The sequence below is a fragment of the Eptesicus fuscus genome, chromosome 6 (genome assembly GCF_027574615.1).
Source record: "Eptesicus fuscus isolate TK198812 chromosome 6, DD_ASM_mEF_20220401, whole genome shotgun sequence".
Lineage (NCBI taxonomy): Eukaryota > Metazoa > Chordata > Mammalia > Chiroptera > Vespertilionidae > Eptesicus > Eptesicus fuscus.
In genome coordinates, this window is record NC_072478.1 from 89,699,678 (window position 1) to 89,715,181 (window position 15,504).

At 43.9% G+C, this 15,504-nt stretch overlaps 1 protein-coding gene across 3 annotated transcripts in view; it reads left to right on the forward strand.

Moving 5' to 3' along the window:
* The first annotated feature begins 1,047 nt into the window (after positions 1-1,047).
* GRIA1 (glutamate ionotropic receptor AMPA type subunit 1) overlaps positions 1,048-15,504 on the forward strand; it is a 281,311-nt gene continuing 266,854 nt past the window's right edge. For all 3 annotated transcript variants that reach the window (XM_008152248.3, XM_008152247.3, XM_054717031.1), the window contains exons 1-2: positions 1,048-1,129; positions 4,071-4,208. In XM_008152248.3, coding sequence (XP_008150470.1) covers positions 1,048-1,129; positions 4,071-4,208 — 220 coding nt within the window. The remainder of the gene's footprint in view (positions 1,130-4,070; positions 4,209-15,504) is intronic.

Consider the following 15,504-nt stretch of genomic DNA (forward strand, 5'->3'; position numbering starts at 1 on the left):
CACCCACACATTCTGATGCCAGAGTCTCCTGTGGAATGCAGGGAAGCGGGGAAGGGGACCCATTTTCGATGCCTATGGTTTAGGGACCACCAATTCCACCCGTAAAGGCACACAGGGACTGCACAATGTCCAAGCAAAGGCACCTGCCAATCATCCCAGACCCTCAGGTTTGTCTTTCTGTCACTCCTCCCAGGAGGGAGGGAAAGCGTTTTTCTCCTCTAAAGCTCCTAGGGGGGATTTCTAGGGTCTTCCCCTCAGGAATTAGTTGTAGGAATAATTGGGCCAGTGGAGTGCAGGAGATATATCCAGCACAGCCCGAGCGCTCCTAGAAAAAGTGACCTAGATCAAGCAGCCTGTGGATGGAGGACTATTGCGGGGACCCCCTGCCACCTACTGACTTACAGCTGAACCCACATTCCCAGGAGCATCTGCCAGGCTGGGGGTTGGGGGAGGGGGCAGAAAGCTGAGGAAGGCAAGGGGGCAGATGAAGGGGACAGTGGCTTTGTCCCTTTTAGGACCAAGCTCCTTGTATCACACTCCCTCACCCACCCTCCCACCTATCCGCCTAGCACCCTGAAAGGAGGATGAGGTGAGGACGGGAGGCAGGGAGTGACAGGGAGAGAGGGCAGCTGTGGAACTCTAAGCTGGCTGGTGGGCATGAGCACACAGCTTGCTGCCTGTGTGAGTGTGAGGGGGAGAGCGAGGGAGCGAGAGCAAGGGAGGGAGAGAGAGGCAGGCTGCGCGAGGAGAGGAGAGGAGGAGAGGAGAGGGGAGGAGAGGGGAGCAAGCGCTCCAGCTAGCATGAGGACGGCTTCTCTTTTCCGTGCTCAGTTAATCTGGCTGTCAGTTGGTGTTAACGCTGCAGTTTAAGTGCTCGGATTCCAAGGGAAACACACACCTCGCGGAAGGAAGGAAGGAAGGAAGCGAGGAAGGAAGGAACTGCAGGAGGAAAAGAACAGCAGAACAGAGAGAGGAATACAGGGAAGGGGGGAAACACCAAATCTATGATTGGACCTGGGCTTCTTTCTCGCCAATGCAAAAAGGAATATGCAGCACATTTTTGCCTTCTTCTGCACCGGTTTCCTAGGCGCGGTAGTAGGTGCCAATTTCCCCAACAATATCCAGATCGGTGAGTGAGAGGGGCAGCCTGGGGAGGGACTTTCTGGGGTCTGGCCAGGTTTTTTCTGAGGTGGGGGGTGTCTACGTCTCCCCACCCCCACTAAGGACTGTGCTTGGCTAGTGAAAGCTGTGCTGCGGTGATGGGAGAAGGACTTGGGCCACAGCATGGGGAGGGGGCTCCTCTTGATCAGATGGGGAGTAGAGGGGAAGTGCGCTCACACACACACACACACACACACAACACACACACACACACACACACACACACACTCCAGGCATGAGCATGTGAAATGGAGGAATAAAAATAATCAGGCTTTAGCAAGGAAAGAAATGGTGGATGTTTAAGGAGTTAACTCCATTGCTTGGTAGATGGTGCCTGATTTCGTTTACTTATATAAATACCTGTGGTGTCTGATGTGTGTGATTATGTATTAAGTAGCCACATAGACACTTAATTGAGAGTGACAGTGATTTCTGAGCTGGAGGAGGTCTCTTTAAAGAGACCATCTAAAATAAGGAGCGAAGGGTTTATTGCAGCCATTGAAATAATGCCCAAAGCACCCCCCAAGTCAGGGGGGCTCCCCTCCTGCTCTGGACTCTTCCAGCTGCCTGCTCTCTGCTGTCTGCCATGCCGGGCTGGTGGTCCCCACTGCTGGGATCCTGGAACTTCCTAGCCTGCCTTTTCTCTGCTCCTTCAATGGCTCCCTCCTCTTCGATTTTCTGTGCACAGACCTTTACACACAAACGCACACATTCACACACACTCCTCTCCCCTCCTCCGAGCCTTCCCCAGCCCTGGGCTCCATCCTCGCAACTTGGAGCTGGTTTCCACAGGCTGCTTGTCTTTTTGTTCCCTGTTTCCCCTTCCTAGTTGTTGTGCTTCTAAAAAGACCCCCACCCTCCCTGTATTTATGGGGTAGCCAACCTACACTGCTTCTCATGCTAATAATGGGTGAAAGCAAAACAAATAGGAACTGTTAGACCAATTACAACGCGTGTCCACAAGGGCCCTGGGATTCAGTGTGACCGGCATCTCAGGGCTGTTTGTAAGGAAGAATCAAGCAAGCTGCTCTGCTTGGAGGCATCTTGGCGGTTTGGGTTCTGTTTTCTCTCCCCTGACAGGGACCTAGCTCCGTTAGGGAAAGTTCTCATCACCGATCGCTTGTGTTCTTTGTGTGAGTCTGTTTGTGGGGGGCTGTGGTGCAGGTGGTAGGTTGTTGGGCACGCAGCATGTGCTGCAGTATCAGTCACTTTTGGCCTCCCCAGCAGGCTGGCTCCGAGGGCTGGAATAGCCACGGAGTAACTTGCTTTGTTTCCTGACACCTGTTAAGCTACATTCTGAAGTGTGTCTGTGTACCTGTGTTAGTGCCTTACACGCAAAACAAAACTTCCTGCCTCCCAGCAGCCCAGCCTGTAGCTGCCTGCCTCCCCACCCCCACCACCTCGTTTTCATTCACTGCAGGGGTGGAGGAAGGGGACTGTTAAGTGTTTTGGGGTGTGGTCATCTTGGGGGTGAGGGGAGAGCAACAGAATCCAGAAGGAGTTTGTTGTTTTTCCTCTTTAAAATGGAAGCCTATGCACAGGTGTAAATCACTTGCTTTTAGGTGTAGCATTGCTTATGTTGGTACTTATGTATTGCCCATACCTTGCTGATTGGAAATGTTTACCTTCAGATATGTGGACTTCTTTCTCAGAGTGTATTTGTGTATTTTGCCATGGGATTAAAGTGGGAATGGGGGGCAGGTGTACATGATTTGTTTGCCCATGTGTCTCTGCAGAGTTTTCATCATATTTAGCTCCCACTTGCTGTTCAACTGATACAACCATTGTTCCATTTTCAAATAAAGGGTTGAAATATTAAATTGTAGAGCAAATGCTGAAAATATCACTGCCAGCAGGTAGTACTTGATTTTCCTTGTACGATCTCTATGAAAAGCCTTACAATCTATTTATTGGTTCTGGAAACTAAACACATACCTCCTGTATAAGAAGTTAGAAGTGCCTGACACTGGGACTATGATTCCTCTGGGCTCTGTGATAAACTTCTGTGTAAACATTCATTGTAGTGCAGCCTCTGGAAATAGCTCATGTTCACCCACAAGAATGTGTTTTAATTTGTTTACATGCCCACAGTAAATACAAAGGTAAGCCATGTACTCTTGTTTCTTGGAACTGGAGCCCCAACAGGCACCTTTGTTGTTCTTTTTAACTAGAATAGAAAATTCATAGTCTCTGGACATTCTAAGCCCCCAGCTGTTTGAAGGCCAAGGTTCTATCATGCAAATGCACACCAGGGCAATTCCTTATGTAACAAGTCATTCCTAGGTAGCTGGGATGTGAGTGTAAAAGAAGAAGCAAAACACTGTTTGCATAAAATCAAGAGTTTTCAGAGGAGATGAAAAATAAACCTTCCAGGTGATAGGAGAGTTAAATCGCATGAAGGTCTTGGCAGGTCCAAGGCCAAAAGTGTCAAACCAAATGGGTATAGTTCGGGAGAAGCCCACGGGGCCCCAGAGTTAAGATTCACTGTGCCACATTTATTAGCACTACTCCTGTAAGGCTCTGTGGTGAGAAATGGGATCCATAGAGGACAAAGTTAGACACAACAAGGGTTTGTGTGCATGTAAGAGCATAGGCCACCTAGGTGGTTGGCACAGGGAGGAGAAAGAGAAATGTCACAGTTCTCCTGTTTTCTCTGACCTGAGCTGAGTTGAGGGGTTACAATCCAATGTTTGGGGAGAGTGACTGGTGTGTTAAAGGCCCTTGTCCCACGAAAGCCCATCTACAGAACTGTAAGCCTCAGTATCCAGTTACCTCTATTTGAACTCTCACTCCAACCACTAAAGGCTACAACTAGTGAGTTTGGCTTGGGGAGAAGAAAGGGGTCCTTCTGGGGAGGAATCAAACCTGTCTCTAGCTCAGAAACCATGTTTCATTTTCTTTCCTCACAGGGGGATTATTTCCGAACCAGCAGTCGCAGGAACATGCCGCTTTTAGATTTGCTTTGTCGCAACTCACAGAGCCCCCGAAGCTCCTCCCCCAGATTGATATTGTGAACATCAGCGACAGCTTTGAGATGACCTATAGATGTAAGTAATTGCTTCTATTTCTGAGATTTTTTTCTGCGATCGACCAATGAGAAGAGGGCCTGTGGGTAGGTGATGGTGTTGCAAAAATGACTTGAGTTGTCATTTGTCTTCATAAGAGAAAGCCCTCCAAGAAAAATGTCTAGGGCCTTTTGAGTGATTCCATCAGTTGGCATTTTAGCTCCTGCAATGCCTCATAGAATGGGTTCACTTTTTCACTGTCAGCTAACTTTAAATGCCAGCACGATGGGTACTTGGGTTGACTGCATCTCTTCTACCTCACAGAAGGTTTTCTGGTTTAGCTGAAAGAGTTTTCGTACTTATGAAACTTCTGAGAGACACTGAATTAAAGAGTCTGACTTGGAGAATGTGGTTTAAAATGCTTAAGCCTTTTCCTGTCCACAAATTAAAAGGAGAAAATGTCCCTGTAACTTGATTTAAAAAAAAAAAAAGGCTATATGAGAAGTTGTATATCTGGTTTTCCATTTTGGGAAATGACCAATAATTGCTTAAAGATCAGTGCCTTGATTACTTCTAAAATACTTTGAAGTGATTGATTGCTTAAACATATTTTGCAGGGCAGACTTTGAGCATAATGCAGAACAGAGGTGACCTCAAGAAGGACAAGGGGGAAATAAATTTCCGACATCTGAATTGAAAGCATTATAAAATATGGGCAACAAACACTATCCTGAGTTTTTCTGACAACTAGGACTGAAAAGGAAACTATGTGGTCACATGACTGCCATTTTGTGACAGATGAAAGCATAAAAAATAATCAGTAGAGACATATTCCCTCCAGGGATTAAGCTCATAGAGGATATTATGGCCTGGAAGTGTGAGCTGAATGGGCAAGAACTACTTAATATTTGAAACTGGTTTAAATTGGCACCATAGGTTTTGTGTGCCACCATGGACTCAGTCACTTCTGCTAAGCCGTGGATGTTAGAAGTCACAGACCATATTTCTTTCATCTCTTTCCCTCATTTCCTCATGGTGGGTTCTCAATAATTTGAACTGAACATGCTTTGCAGGCTCAAAGTGAGAATTCAGAATTCTTCCTATCTCTAAGACCACTTATAGGATAATGTAGATACAAATTCCAAGAATTATAATTTTATCAGATTCCATTTATTGAGGACATTTGTTTCAGAAACTAGAAGTATTTTATAGATAATGATAACAACATTCATTGCCATGTATTGAGCATCTACTATGGCCTATGCAATGCACTAATTGTTTTTCATGTGTTAGCTCATTTAATCCTCACAAGAGTCCTGCAGAGCAGTGTTATCTTTTAGAGATGAAGAAACTAAGGCTTCAACAGGTTATACAATGTACCCAAGATCACCCAGGAAGTAAATGGTGGTCTAGTGACCCTAAGGTCCATGTTCCTGGGTGATAGATACACCAATCATTCCCATGGTAACCTGATCAATTATACTGAGATTACCCAAGAAGCAAAAGGGAGTCTCTGGGTGTTGTAAGGCAATGGCCTGATAAAGCACCTAAGAAGGAAACTGTATAGTGCTTCAAATTGCAGCTTTGATTTTGCAGAAGAGTGACCCATTGAATAAATGAAATAGCAATTCTTCATGTCAGTGATGCTGAGATTGAAAAATCTTGTCTATTTGTTACTTGATACCCTTCAAAAAGAGCTGAAGTTTAATTGTTGAGTTGTAGTTCTGTGAAACCATCTCCCTGGAAAGCTAGAATAATTTTGGTTACCCGATAACCTCTCATTTCTTTTGATCTGGCTTACAGTAGAGTATTTGGATCGATTTGGGTGTGTGGATCAATGTATCTAAAAACAACCTGTGATTATGTATAATCTTTTGCATTTGTATGAATATGCTAATTTATTTCCTGAGGAAAGACTCCAAAGCTTTTGTCATACTCCATAGCTTTTGTCATACTTCCTCTCAAAAGGTTCCATTACTCAAGAAGGATTACTTGTTTAGGAAATCAAGAAGAATAAACGGCTGGCACTCATACTACTGAGAACTGTCTACAGCACAGCTTGTTGGAAAGAGATGTTAACTGCTGTCCTAGTGTCAAGATGTTGACTGACAGGACAAGATAATAGAAGACAAAAATAGGAGGAAATGTTCTGAGGCAAAAGGTGGTGCTTCTGTACCGTTATCTTCACAACCTAAGCCTTGATCTCTAATAGGGTTGGTGGCCATTTATTGGGGAGATTGAAATATGAAATATCATCCATTGTGGTTAGTGAACCTAGAATGAATGGATCTGGGTTCTTGAACTTGATTCCTGCCATGTAGGAATCAAGGTGCACAGGTTCCTATGAATTTGGTTATTCTTTCAATCTGTAATGGGCATTAGAAAACCAGAGATGAGAAAAGGCCCTTGTTCTCAAGTAGCTTACAATCCAGTGGGGGGTCTGACTGAAGATGTTGTCTGAGAAGCAATAACACTATCTTGTGCTTAGATCTTTAATTTTTCCCTTTAGCTCCAAGATCAGAGAGGGTACTGGGCAGTTTGGGTAGTAACTGTGGCATTGCCATTCCCAACCTGCCTGGAAGATTCTCTGTTAACTTCCACATGAGGCTGGGGACCATCTGGGCTATGTTCATGCTGTCCACTGGTCTGTGAAAACTGTACATCTGTCCCAATTGGAATTGACTAAAAAAAATGTCAAAGGGAGAAGAGAAGTTTTAAGGAAGATGCATCTATTAATCGTTTATGGGAAAACGGGTACAACATCTTATTCAGATTTAATATCAGGTGCTTTTTGAAATCTGGACTGGTAGTTACTTTAAATTAACTGCCCCAGTTTTACCTCCAGAAAATAATCAAATCTCTGTATTTTTATAATTTTTGCTGTCATTTGATATTTTCTTGTGCATTTTGCTATTCATTATCCCTCCACCAGAGGGTGGAGAAGGGAAGGGAGAAGTATAAGAGGAGCTATTCCTACTAAATGTGTTAGTAACAGGGATTAAAAAGAAAGAATGGTGGTTATAGGGTAGGGGATGCAGAAGAGATGGAAGAGGAAGATTGCTAACACCACTGGCCAAAATGAGAGTTTTGTGTCTTCTCTGCATTCAATCTTTCTTGCTTTCCTAGTATGCCATCATTAAGGAATAAAGTCATTATTGAATCAGCAACCCAAATACCTTGGGATCTCCTCTGAGTACTCTTCCAAGCCTACAAGGGCATGTGCTGGGGAGATTGTCTATAGAGATGGTAGTTACTGATCATTCAGTTTCTCTGGGTGCCTTTATGGTAAGTATAAATAAAGGGACAGATGAACTACTAATTGGGATTTCTATTAGCAGTTTAAGGAGCACTGATGCAACTTAATTCCAACCTTTTCATTCATGTATCCATCCATTCATTCATCAAATACATGCTATATGCCTACTTTGTGCCAGGCACTGTGAAAGGTGCTAGGAATATAATGGTCAATGAAGAAGACACAACTTCTTTCCTTGTGGGGTTACATTTCAGCTCATAGGTCCTCAAACTTTAGTGCCCATAATATTCATCCAGGGAGCTTATTTAAAGCAAGATTCAGAGGCAGGCTCTGGACTTTCTGAATCAGAATATTCAAGAACTGGCCCTAGGGGGATTCTGCAGTAGTTAGTATGAGCATCAAACTTTGAGAAAGAAACTCTTTAGTCTAAAGTCTTCTATTCCCTGAGCAAGCATTTCTGAGCCTTTAACGAGGCCCAGGTATGGTGTTAAGCACTAGCAATGCAGACAAAAGGAAGACATGTTCCCTGCCCTGGAGGACCTTATTACCTGTAAGGCTGACTGTCCTCTAAAGAGAAAATTAAAATGTAATGTTGTATGTGTTATAGCAGTGTTTTGTGTGAGTGTTAGAGTTGTCTTGAGGAGTAGAGTTGGTTTCTCAGAGAGTGGTAGTGGAACTGAGTTTTAGTGATAAACAGAAGCTCTCCAGGAGGACCAGGTGAGGGGGCTGGAAGGGATGAGGTAAGTGTGTTCAGGCAGAGGGAATGGCATGTGCAAAGGTAAAGAAGACACATTACCTGTTCCCCCTGCTCTAACCTCCCTCGGCACTTTATTCTAGGCTGCTCACTTGCCACTTATTGATGACTGCAGAAGGGTTTGCCAAATGGCCATCCACAAGCTAGTTTTAGTACAGTGTTTAAGAATCATGGGATTTCACATAAAAATCTGGGTATCTTAGCTCTCTTTAAAATTTCAAAAAATCTGACAACACAATATAACAGGTCTCTTCTGTAGTCCCAACTTGCTAGGATGGAGCAGAAAGTATCCCATCTAGATGGCTTCCTTCCCAGCCAGCCCACTGCTCTCTTTTCTTTACCTGCCTGGCTCCTGAAAGCATTGCTTTCTTAAGCCCCATTTGATTTGTTCTACAAGATTGCCTGTGTTGTATGTTTATAGGTCAACTCTACCATCAGAATATGAACTGCTCTCCAAAAAGACCATGTAAATCTTTCTTTTTTTATTTTTTATTAAATATTTATTGTTCAGATTATCACAGTTGTTCCTTTTTTCTCCCTATAGCTCCCCTCCACCCGGTTCCCACCCCACCCCATGCGCTTATCCGCCCCCCACTGTCCTCATCCATAGGTGTACCATTTTTGTCCAGTCTCTTTCCACACTCCCCACATCCTTTTCCCCTGGGAATTGTCATTCCACTCCCTTTCTATGCCCCTGATTCTATTATACTCACCAGATTATTCTGTTCATCAGATTTTTTTATTCACTTGATTTTTAGATTCACTTGTTGATAGATATGTATTTGTTGTTCATAATTTTTATCTTTACCTTTTCCTTCTTCTTCCTCTTCTTAAAGAATACCTTTCAGCATTTCATATAATACTGGTTTGGCAGTGATGAACTCCTTTAGCTTTTTCTTATCTGTGAAGCTCTTTATCTGACCTTCAATTCTGAATGATAGCTTTGCTGGGTAGAGAATCTTGGTTGTAGGTTCTTGCTATTCACCACTTTGAATATTTCTTGCCACTCCCGTCTGGCCTGCATAGTTTCTGTTGCGAAATCAGCTGACAATCATATGGGTGCTCCCTTGTAGGTAACTAACTGTTTTCTCTTGCTGCTTTTAATATTCTTTGTCTTTTGCTCTTGGCATTTTAATTATGATGTGTCTTGGTGTGGTCCTCTTTGGATTCCTCTTGTTTGGGGTTCTCTGTGCTTCCTGGACTTGTAAGTCTATTTCTTTCACCAGGTGGGGGAAGTTTACTATCATTATTTCTTCAAATATGTTTTCAGTATCTTGCTCTCTCTCTTCTTCTGGCACCCCCATAATTTGGATGTTGGTATGCTTGAAGTTGACCCAGAGGCTCCTTACACTATCTTCATATTTTTGGATTCTTTTTTCTCTTTGCTTTTCCAGTTGGGTGTTTTTTGCTTCTTTGTATTTCAAATCTTTTACTTGATTCTTGCTATCCTCTAGTCTGCTGTTGGATCTCTGTTTATTATTCTTTATTTCAGTCAGTGTATGCTTAATTTCTAGTTGATCATTTTTCATATCCTCGAGGGTCTCACTAAATTTATTGGCCTTTTCTAGAAAATTCTTGAAAAACCTTATAACTGTGGTTTTGAACTCTATACCCAGTAGTTTGTTTTCCTCCATTTCTTTCATTTGTGACCTGTTTCTTTGTCTCCGCATTTTGGCTGCTTTCTTGTGTTGATAGAGTGGCTTTGTGTGCTAGGTGTCCTATAAGGCCCAGTGGCTCAGCCTCCCCAGTTACCTGAGGTGGACACTCTTTGTGCACCCCTTTGTGGGCTGTGTGCACAGTCTTGTTGTAGTTAAGCCTTGATTGTTGTTGGTATCACTGGGAGGAATTGACCTCCAGGCCAATTGGCTGTGAGGATCAGCTGTGTATATGATGGGAGAACTTCTGTGTTGGAGACACCTTTATGAGGTAAGACTTACTTCAGTGGGGCTTTGGTGCTCACTAAGTCTGCCCCCTGAGTGTGTCCCTTATGGATCTGAGGAGTTGTAATCTGGATGGTCCTACTCTGACCTCTGGGTACACTGGCTCTTGGATCTCCAAGGAGATTCTAATTTAGCCTCTGCCTGAGGCCACCCAGCAGGAGCTACGGAGAGATCGGCAGATTCCTCTTCTTTGTTTGGAGTTTGGAGGTGCCCAGATGAGGACCAGGTGTGAAGCAAATGCAAGCTGCTGTGGGGCCTTGGGCCTTCTTTTGGATGTTCTGGGTGTCTCTGACTCAGCTGCAGTTTTTCAGGTAAGTTTAGATTTCAAAAGACCAGTCCGTTCATATGCAAAAGCCTCTGCACATAGCTTGGGTGGGGCGGAGTCTCAGGGTGGAGCAAACAGCAATGGCTTCCCATCAGCCCTGCCGTAAGAGGCCCCCGGGTCTCAGTGCCCCTTGGTAATCACTGCAAGCACCTCTGAGAGAAAGCCGCCTTCGAGTTCCGCCTTCTGCCAGACAGTCCAGTTTCTCCCCATATGAGTCTGGGTCCCCAGAGTCTCACCCAGAACTGGAGTTCAGAGCAGTTGGGAGCTTGTGTCTCCCTCTGGATTGAAAAAGACAGCCACGTACTCAGTTGCCAGCCCTTTCCGCGTGCACACGCATCTGTACCTCTGCACTTTGCTTCTGCAGCTACTCTGAGTCTCAGTGTGCTTTTCTCTTCCTTTCTAGTTGTAGAATTTCCTCTCAGCCAGCCTTCCTGTGGTTCTGGATGATGTCCGTTTTGTCTTTTAGTTGTAGTTTTGAAGTGGTTGTGCGAGGCAGCAAGTTCAGGTGTTTACCTATGCCACCATCTTGGTTTCTCCCATGTAAATCTTTCATTTGGTGTTGCTGAGAACACATGTCACAGGGCTAATGCCCTAACACAAAGGAACAGCTGTCTCCAAGAGTCAGGAAATAACACAGCATAAAAATGCTGAGAGCCTAAGTGGCAATCAGCTGAGGGGTAGTGTGCCTGATTATAGTGGGTCCCCTTCTGTTGTGGACCTACTCAAGAAACCCAAGAGCATTCTAACAAGACTTTAGATATTGATAACAGACAAACATCCTTTAGCTTTTGCCTGAGCATCCTTCATCATTTTCAGATTTATAAAGTAACAGTCCACAGACTTGTTTTTTCAAAATATAGCATAGAAATCTAGATTTCTGGCTTCTCTGAAAAAAAACAAAAAACAAAACAAAAACACAAAAAAGTAGGACCTCAAACAACCCTGGACCCACATTCCTGCTCAGCTTCTATTGTGTAGAGCTGAGAAGTGCTGTCCTCTTTAAGTGTAAGGCATAAACTCTGAAGTTTACCAAAATCCTTGCTACTCCCTATTGTACATGTGGGCAGTGTATAAAAATGATGTTGCTTGCCCAGGCCAATAAGCAGGACAATGTGCTTATACCTGATGTCTAGCCTTCAGCATCTGTCACTTTATTATTTCATTCTAATAGTACCTAATATTCACTCTGTAACAAATAGCTGAAGACACAAAAGATGTGTAAAACTCCTGCTATCCAAAACCTAGTTTGTATATCGTAATGAAAAGCATGGAGGGCTGGTGTTGGGATAAGTGAAGACTATTTTGAAGACCTACTATGTGCCAGATACTTCACATATATTGTCTTATTTAAGTTTTATAACAAAAAATTGAAAGGATATTATCCCCATTTCATAGGTGATGCTAGAGACCAAAAAAGATAGTGTCTTCTCCATATGATGCAATGAATCAGAGCCTAAACTAGCATTTGAAACCAGCCTTGGGGTTTCCTAAACTCAATGAGCTTTCACCTTTTCAAGATATATGACTATGTGGACACACACACACAAAAAGTGAAATGGCACAAGCCCTACACAAGAAGTGCCACAGTCAAGTTTATGATTCAGGATTAAAAGCTAAGACTTATGCGGAAACCGGTTTGGCTCAGTGGATAGAGCATCCGTCTGTGGACTGAAAGGTCCCAGGTTCGATTCCGGTCAAGGGCATGTACATTGGTTGCGGGCACATCCCCGGTAGGGGGTGTGCAAGAGGCAGCTGGTCGATGTTTCTCTCTCATCGATGTTTCTAGCTCTCTGTCCCTCTCCTTTCCTCTCTGTAGAAAATCAATAAAATATATTTAAAAAAAAAAGAGCTAAGACTTATGAGGCAGAAGCTAGAAGCTAGGTGGCTGTGGATAAGGAATTCTGTTTCAGGGAGGTTGGGCTAGAGGAGACATTGAAGAGTGGAGCAGATTTTGGTAGTAACATGAGTGGAAGGTATTTCGAGTGGGTAAAATCACAGTATTTCTTCTTCCCTCCCCTCAGCCACTCCAGCATATGTTTGTTTTGGGAAGGTGGGGCGTTCAGTTTGTCCCCTACATCTACACCACATTCTCAGATGTCTGCATGTCTCTGCTAGATGTCACAATCTGATTGCAGCTCCTCCATTTTTACCTGTGCCCTCACCTTGAGACATGTAGTTTCAACATGTGTCTGTGGGTGACTCTTAGCTCTTATTATAATATTTATAAGCATAAATCTTTTATTTTGTGCAGAAAAGTGCGTGTGAGCATTGCTTTCTCTAACTAGTTGGAAGACTTCTGCTGAGATGGGAGAGATTAATGTCCTCCTCTGAGATGCTCAAGATAAAGCACAGGACAATGGGAAACCATTAAGATTCATGCATTTGTTAATTTGTTCAAAGCACTGCTATCATTGCCCTTTCTGAAGCATATATACCACTAGAGGCCCGATGCACAAAATTCGTACAAGGGGCTTGGCCCTCGCAGCACTGGCTGCCTTAGCCCTCACAGCCCTAGCTTCAACCGGAAGGTCGTCTGGACGGTCAAGGTCGTCCAGATGGTTGTTCTGCTGTTCGGTCTAATTAGCATTTTAGCTCTTTATTATATAGGCTTACTGCCCCTTCCAAGCCCCTGCAAACAGCGTTCATTGATTACAGAATTCTTTCCCACTGAATCTAGACATGGCCTTAAATTTCTTTTCACCACAGCATTTCAGGCAGCTACTGCAAGTCACAAATTGGTCAGAGTTAAAGTTGATGCAACAGATAAAATCCATTTGCTTTTATAAGGCATTACAGTAGGAATTAAGGAAAATAAAATATATTAGGTATTGATTCTCCCCTTAAGGGGCTCAGGTTCCTATAGAGGAAATAGGCGCACACACAAAAATGATATAATAGTCTCTCTCTCTCTCTCTCTCTCTCTCTCTCTCTCTCTCTCTCTCTCTCTCATACACACACACATGAAGGAAGGAAAACTTCCAGATGGAGGAATCAGACCAGGTTTCATAAAACAAGGACATATGAATTGAATTTAGAAAGACAGGTAGGATGTAGACTGGAAAACACACACACACACACACCAAGTTTGATGCAGTGAAAAGTATTCTGGATCGAGGATTGAAGACATGGGTTCAAATGCTGGACTATGTTCTTAAAATCATATGTGACATTGGAGAAGCACCTCTCCCCCACCACCCAGTGCTAATTTGTAAAATGAAACTCACATAATCTCTAAGAATCCCTCCAAGCTATATTTCTATGGTGAGAATGCATGGAAAACTCCAAGGATAAACAATTCAGAGAAGACGCTCTTCTACCAGCCGTTGGTTGGAGGGAGGATCACTCAACAGATTGAGAATCTAAGGAAAGCTTTCAACCCCCCACCCCAACCCCATCAAGTGTCACATTTTACAAACACAGGGGTAGGTATTAACCCTACCAGGAGCCTCAGGTGCATTCATTCAGTATTCACCAAGTACTGTATTTATGGAGTGCTTATTATTGTGAGCAAAAACAGAAAACAGCCTTGTGCTCCTGGAGCTTACTGGCTAGTGAGAGATGCTATTAGTCATATAATTGTGCAAATGAATGTATCATTATAGGTTGTGACAAAGATGTGAAAAAAAGGGTCATAATTCAATGAAAACATATTACAAAGGAACTAGCTCTGGCAGAGGAATGAGTAGGTGTTTGAGCTGAGAACTGAAGGCTTTTGGTGATGTGATGCTGGGAACAGGAGGGGTATTCTAGAAACTTCCTGGTTAGAGGCCTGGTGGTGGGGAAAAGGCATGGGGCGGGGGGAGCTGGAGAGGATGGCAAGGGCCAGGTCTGGTGGGCCCTCTTATGCAATTTGATCTTTAAAACAAGAGCTATGATGCCGAAACCGGTTTGGCTCAGTGGATAGAGCGTCAGCCTGCGGACTGAAAGGTCCCAGGTTCGATTCCGGTCAAGGGCATGTACCTTGGTTGTGGGCACATCTCCGGTAGGGGGTGTGCAGGAGGCAGCTGGTCGATGTTTCTCTCTCATCGATGTTTCTAGCTCTCTATCCCTCTCCCTTCCTCTCTGTAAGAAATCAATAAAATATATTTGAAAAAAATAAAAAATAAAACAAGAGCTATGACAAACCCACTGAAGGGTTTTAAGCAGAGAAGTGCCATGTTCAGATTTCTGTTTTCTCACCAGGAATCAGATGATTCCGAGCACTCTGACACTTTCACGTTCCCTGGAGACATTTTGATAATGGAGCTATGGCCTTTGCTCCTTTACTCCTGTTGTGAGTTTGGGATGAAGTCTGGAAGAAGCACAGAGGGATAGATGCTGGGGTGAGGGTGTTGGGGGAGAGCTGATGACTAGATGGAGAGGTGAGCTGTTGTATGTGGCTCTGCAGTGTGCCCAGGGCGGGGAGGGGTGTGTGTGTGCTCATGGAGATTAGAGCTCAGGGAGACTGGAGCTCATGGAGATTGGAGGCTGATCTAGCATGGGGCCTGGAAATCTGGTGAGCATGTATTTGGAAGCAGAGGGAATCACCTAGAGCCCCACTTATGTAATCAACAGGGAAAAGCCACACTACACTGAATCTTGGTCTCTAATCAAACCAGAAAATTCAATGGTTCTAAAATTACCACTGCTGTTTCCTCCACTTTCACCTACAAATTGCTCCTCCCATAGTCCCCTGTGGAAATTCTATCCTCCTGGGCAGCCCTTGCTCTTATACTTCTCCACAATGCCTTCCTCGCTTTCCCATATTCACACCCTCCTCAGTCACCTCGGCTCTTTGTATCTTCCGCATAACAGCTGTTACACTTAGTCCTGGGTTTGCCTTACCTGTACCCTTGTTTTATCTGCCCAACTGGACTAAGCAATGTGGGGATAACGGCCCCAGTTTCTTCAGATTCTCATCACAGTCTCTACCACAGTGTGCAAAGGTGCTAGTTGAATGAATAAATAAGTGAATGAATGAATCAATGTATGTCTATATGTTATGTAACATCAGTGCCAGTAATGGGAATAAGCCTGAAGCATTGTTGTTTGTGGGGTGGTGGTTTGATTTCACCAGTTCTGAG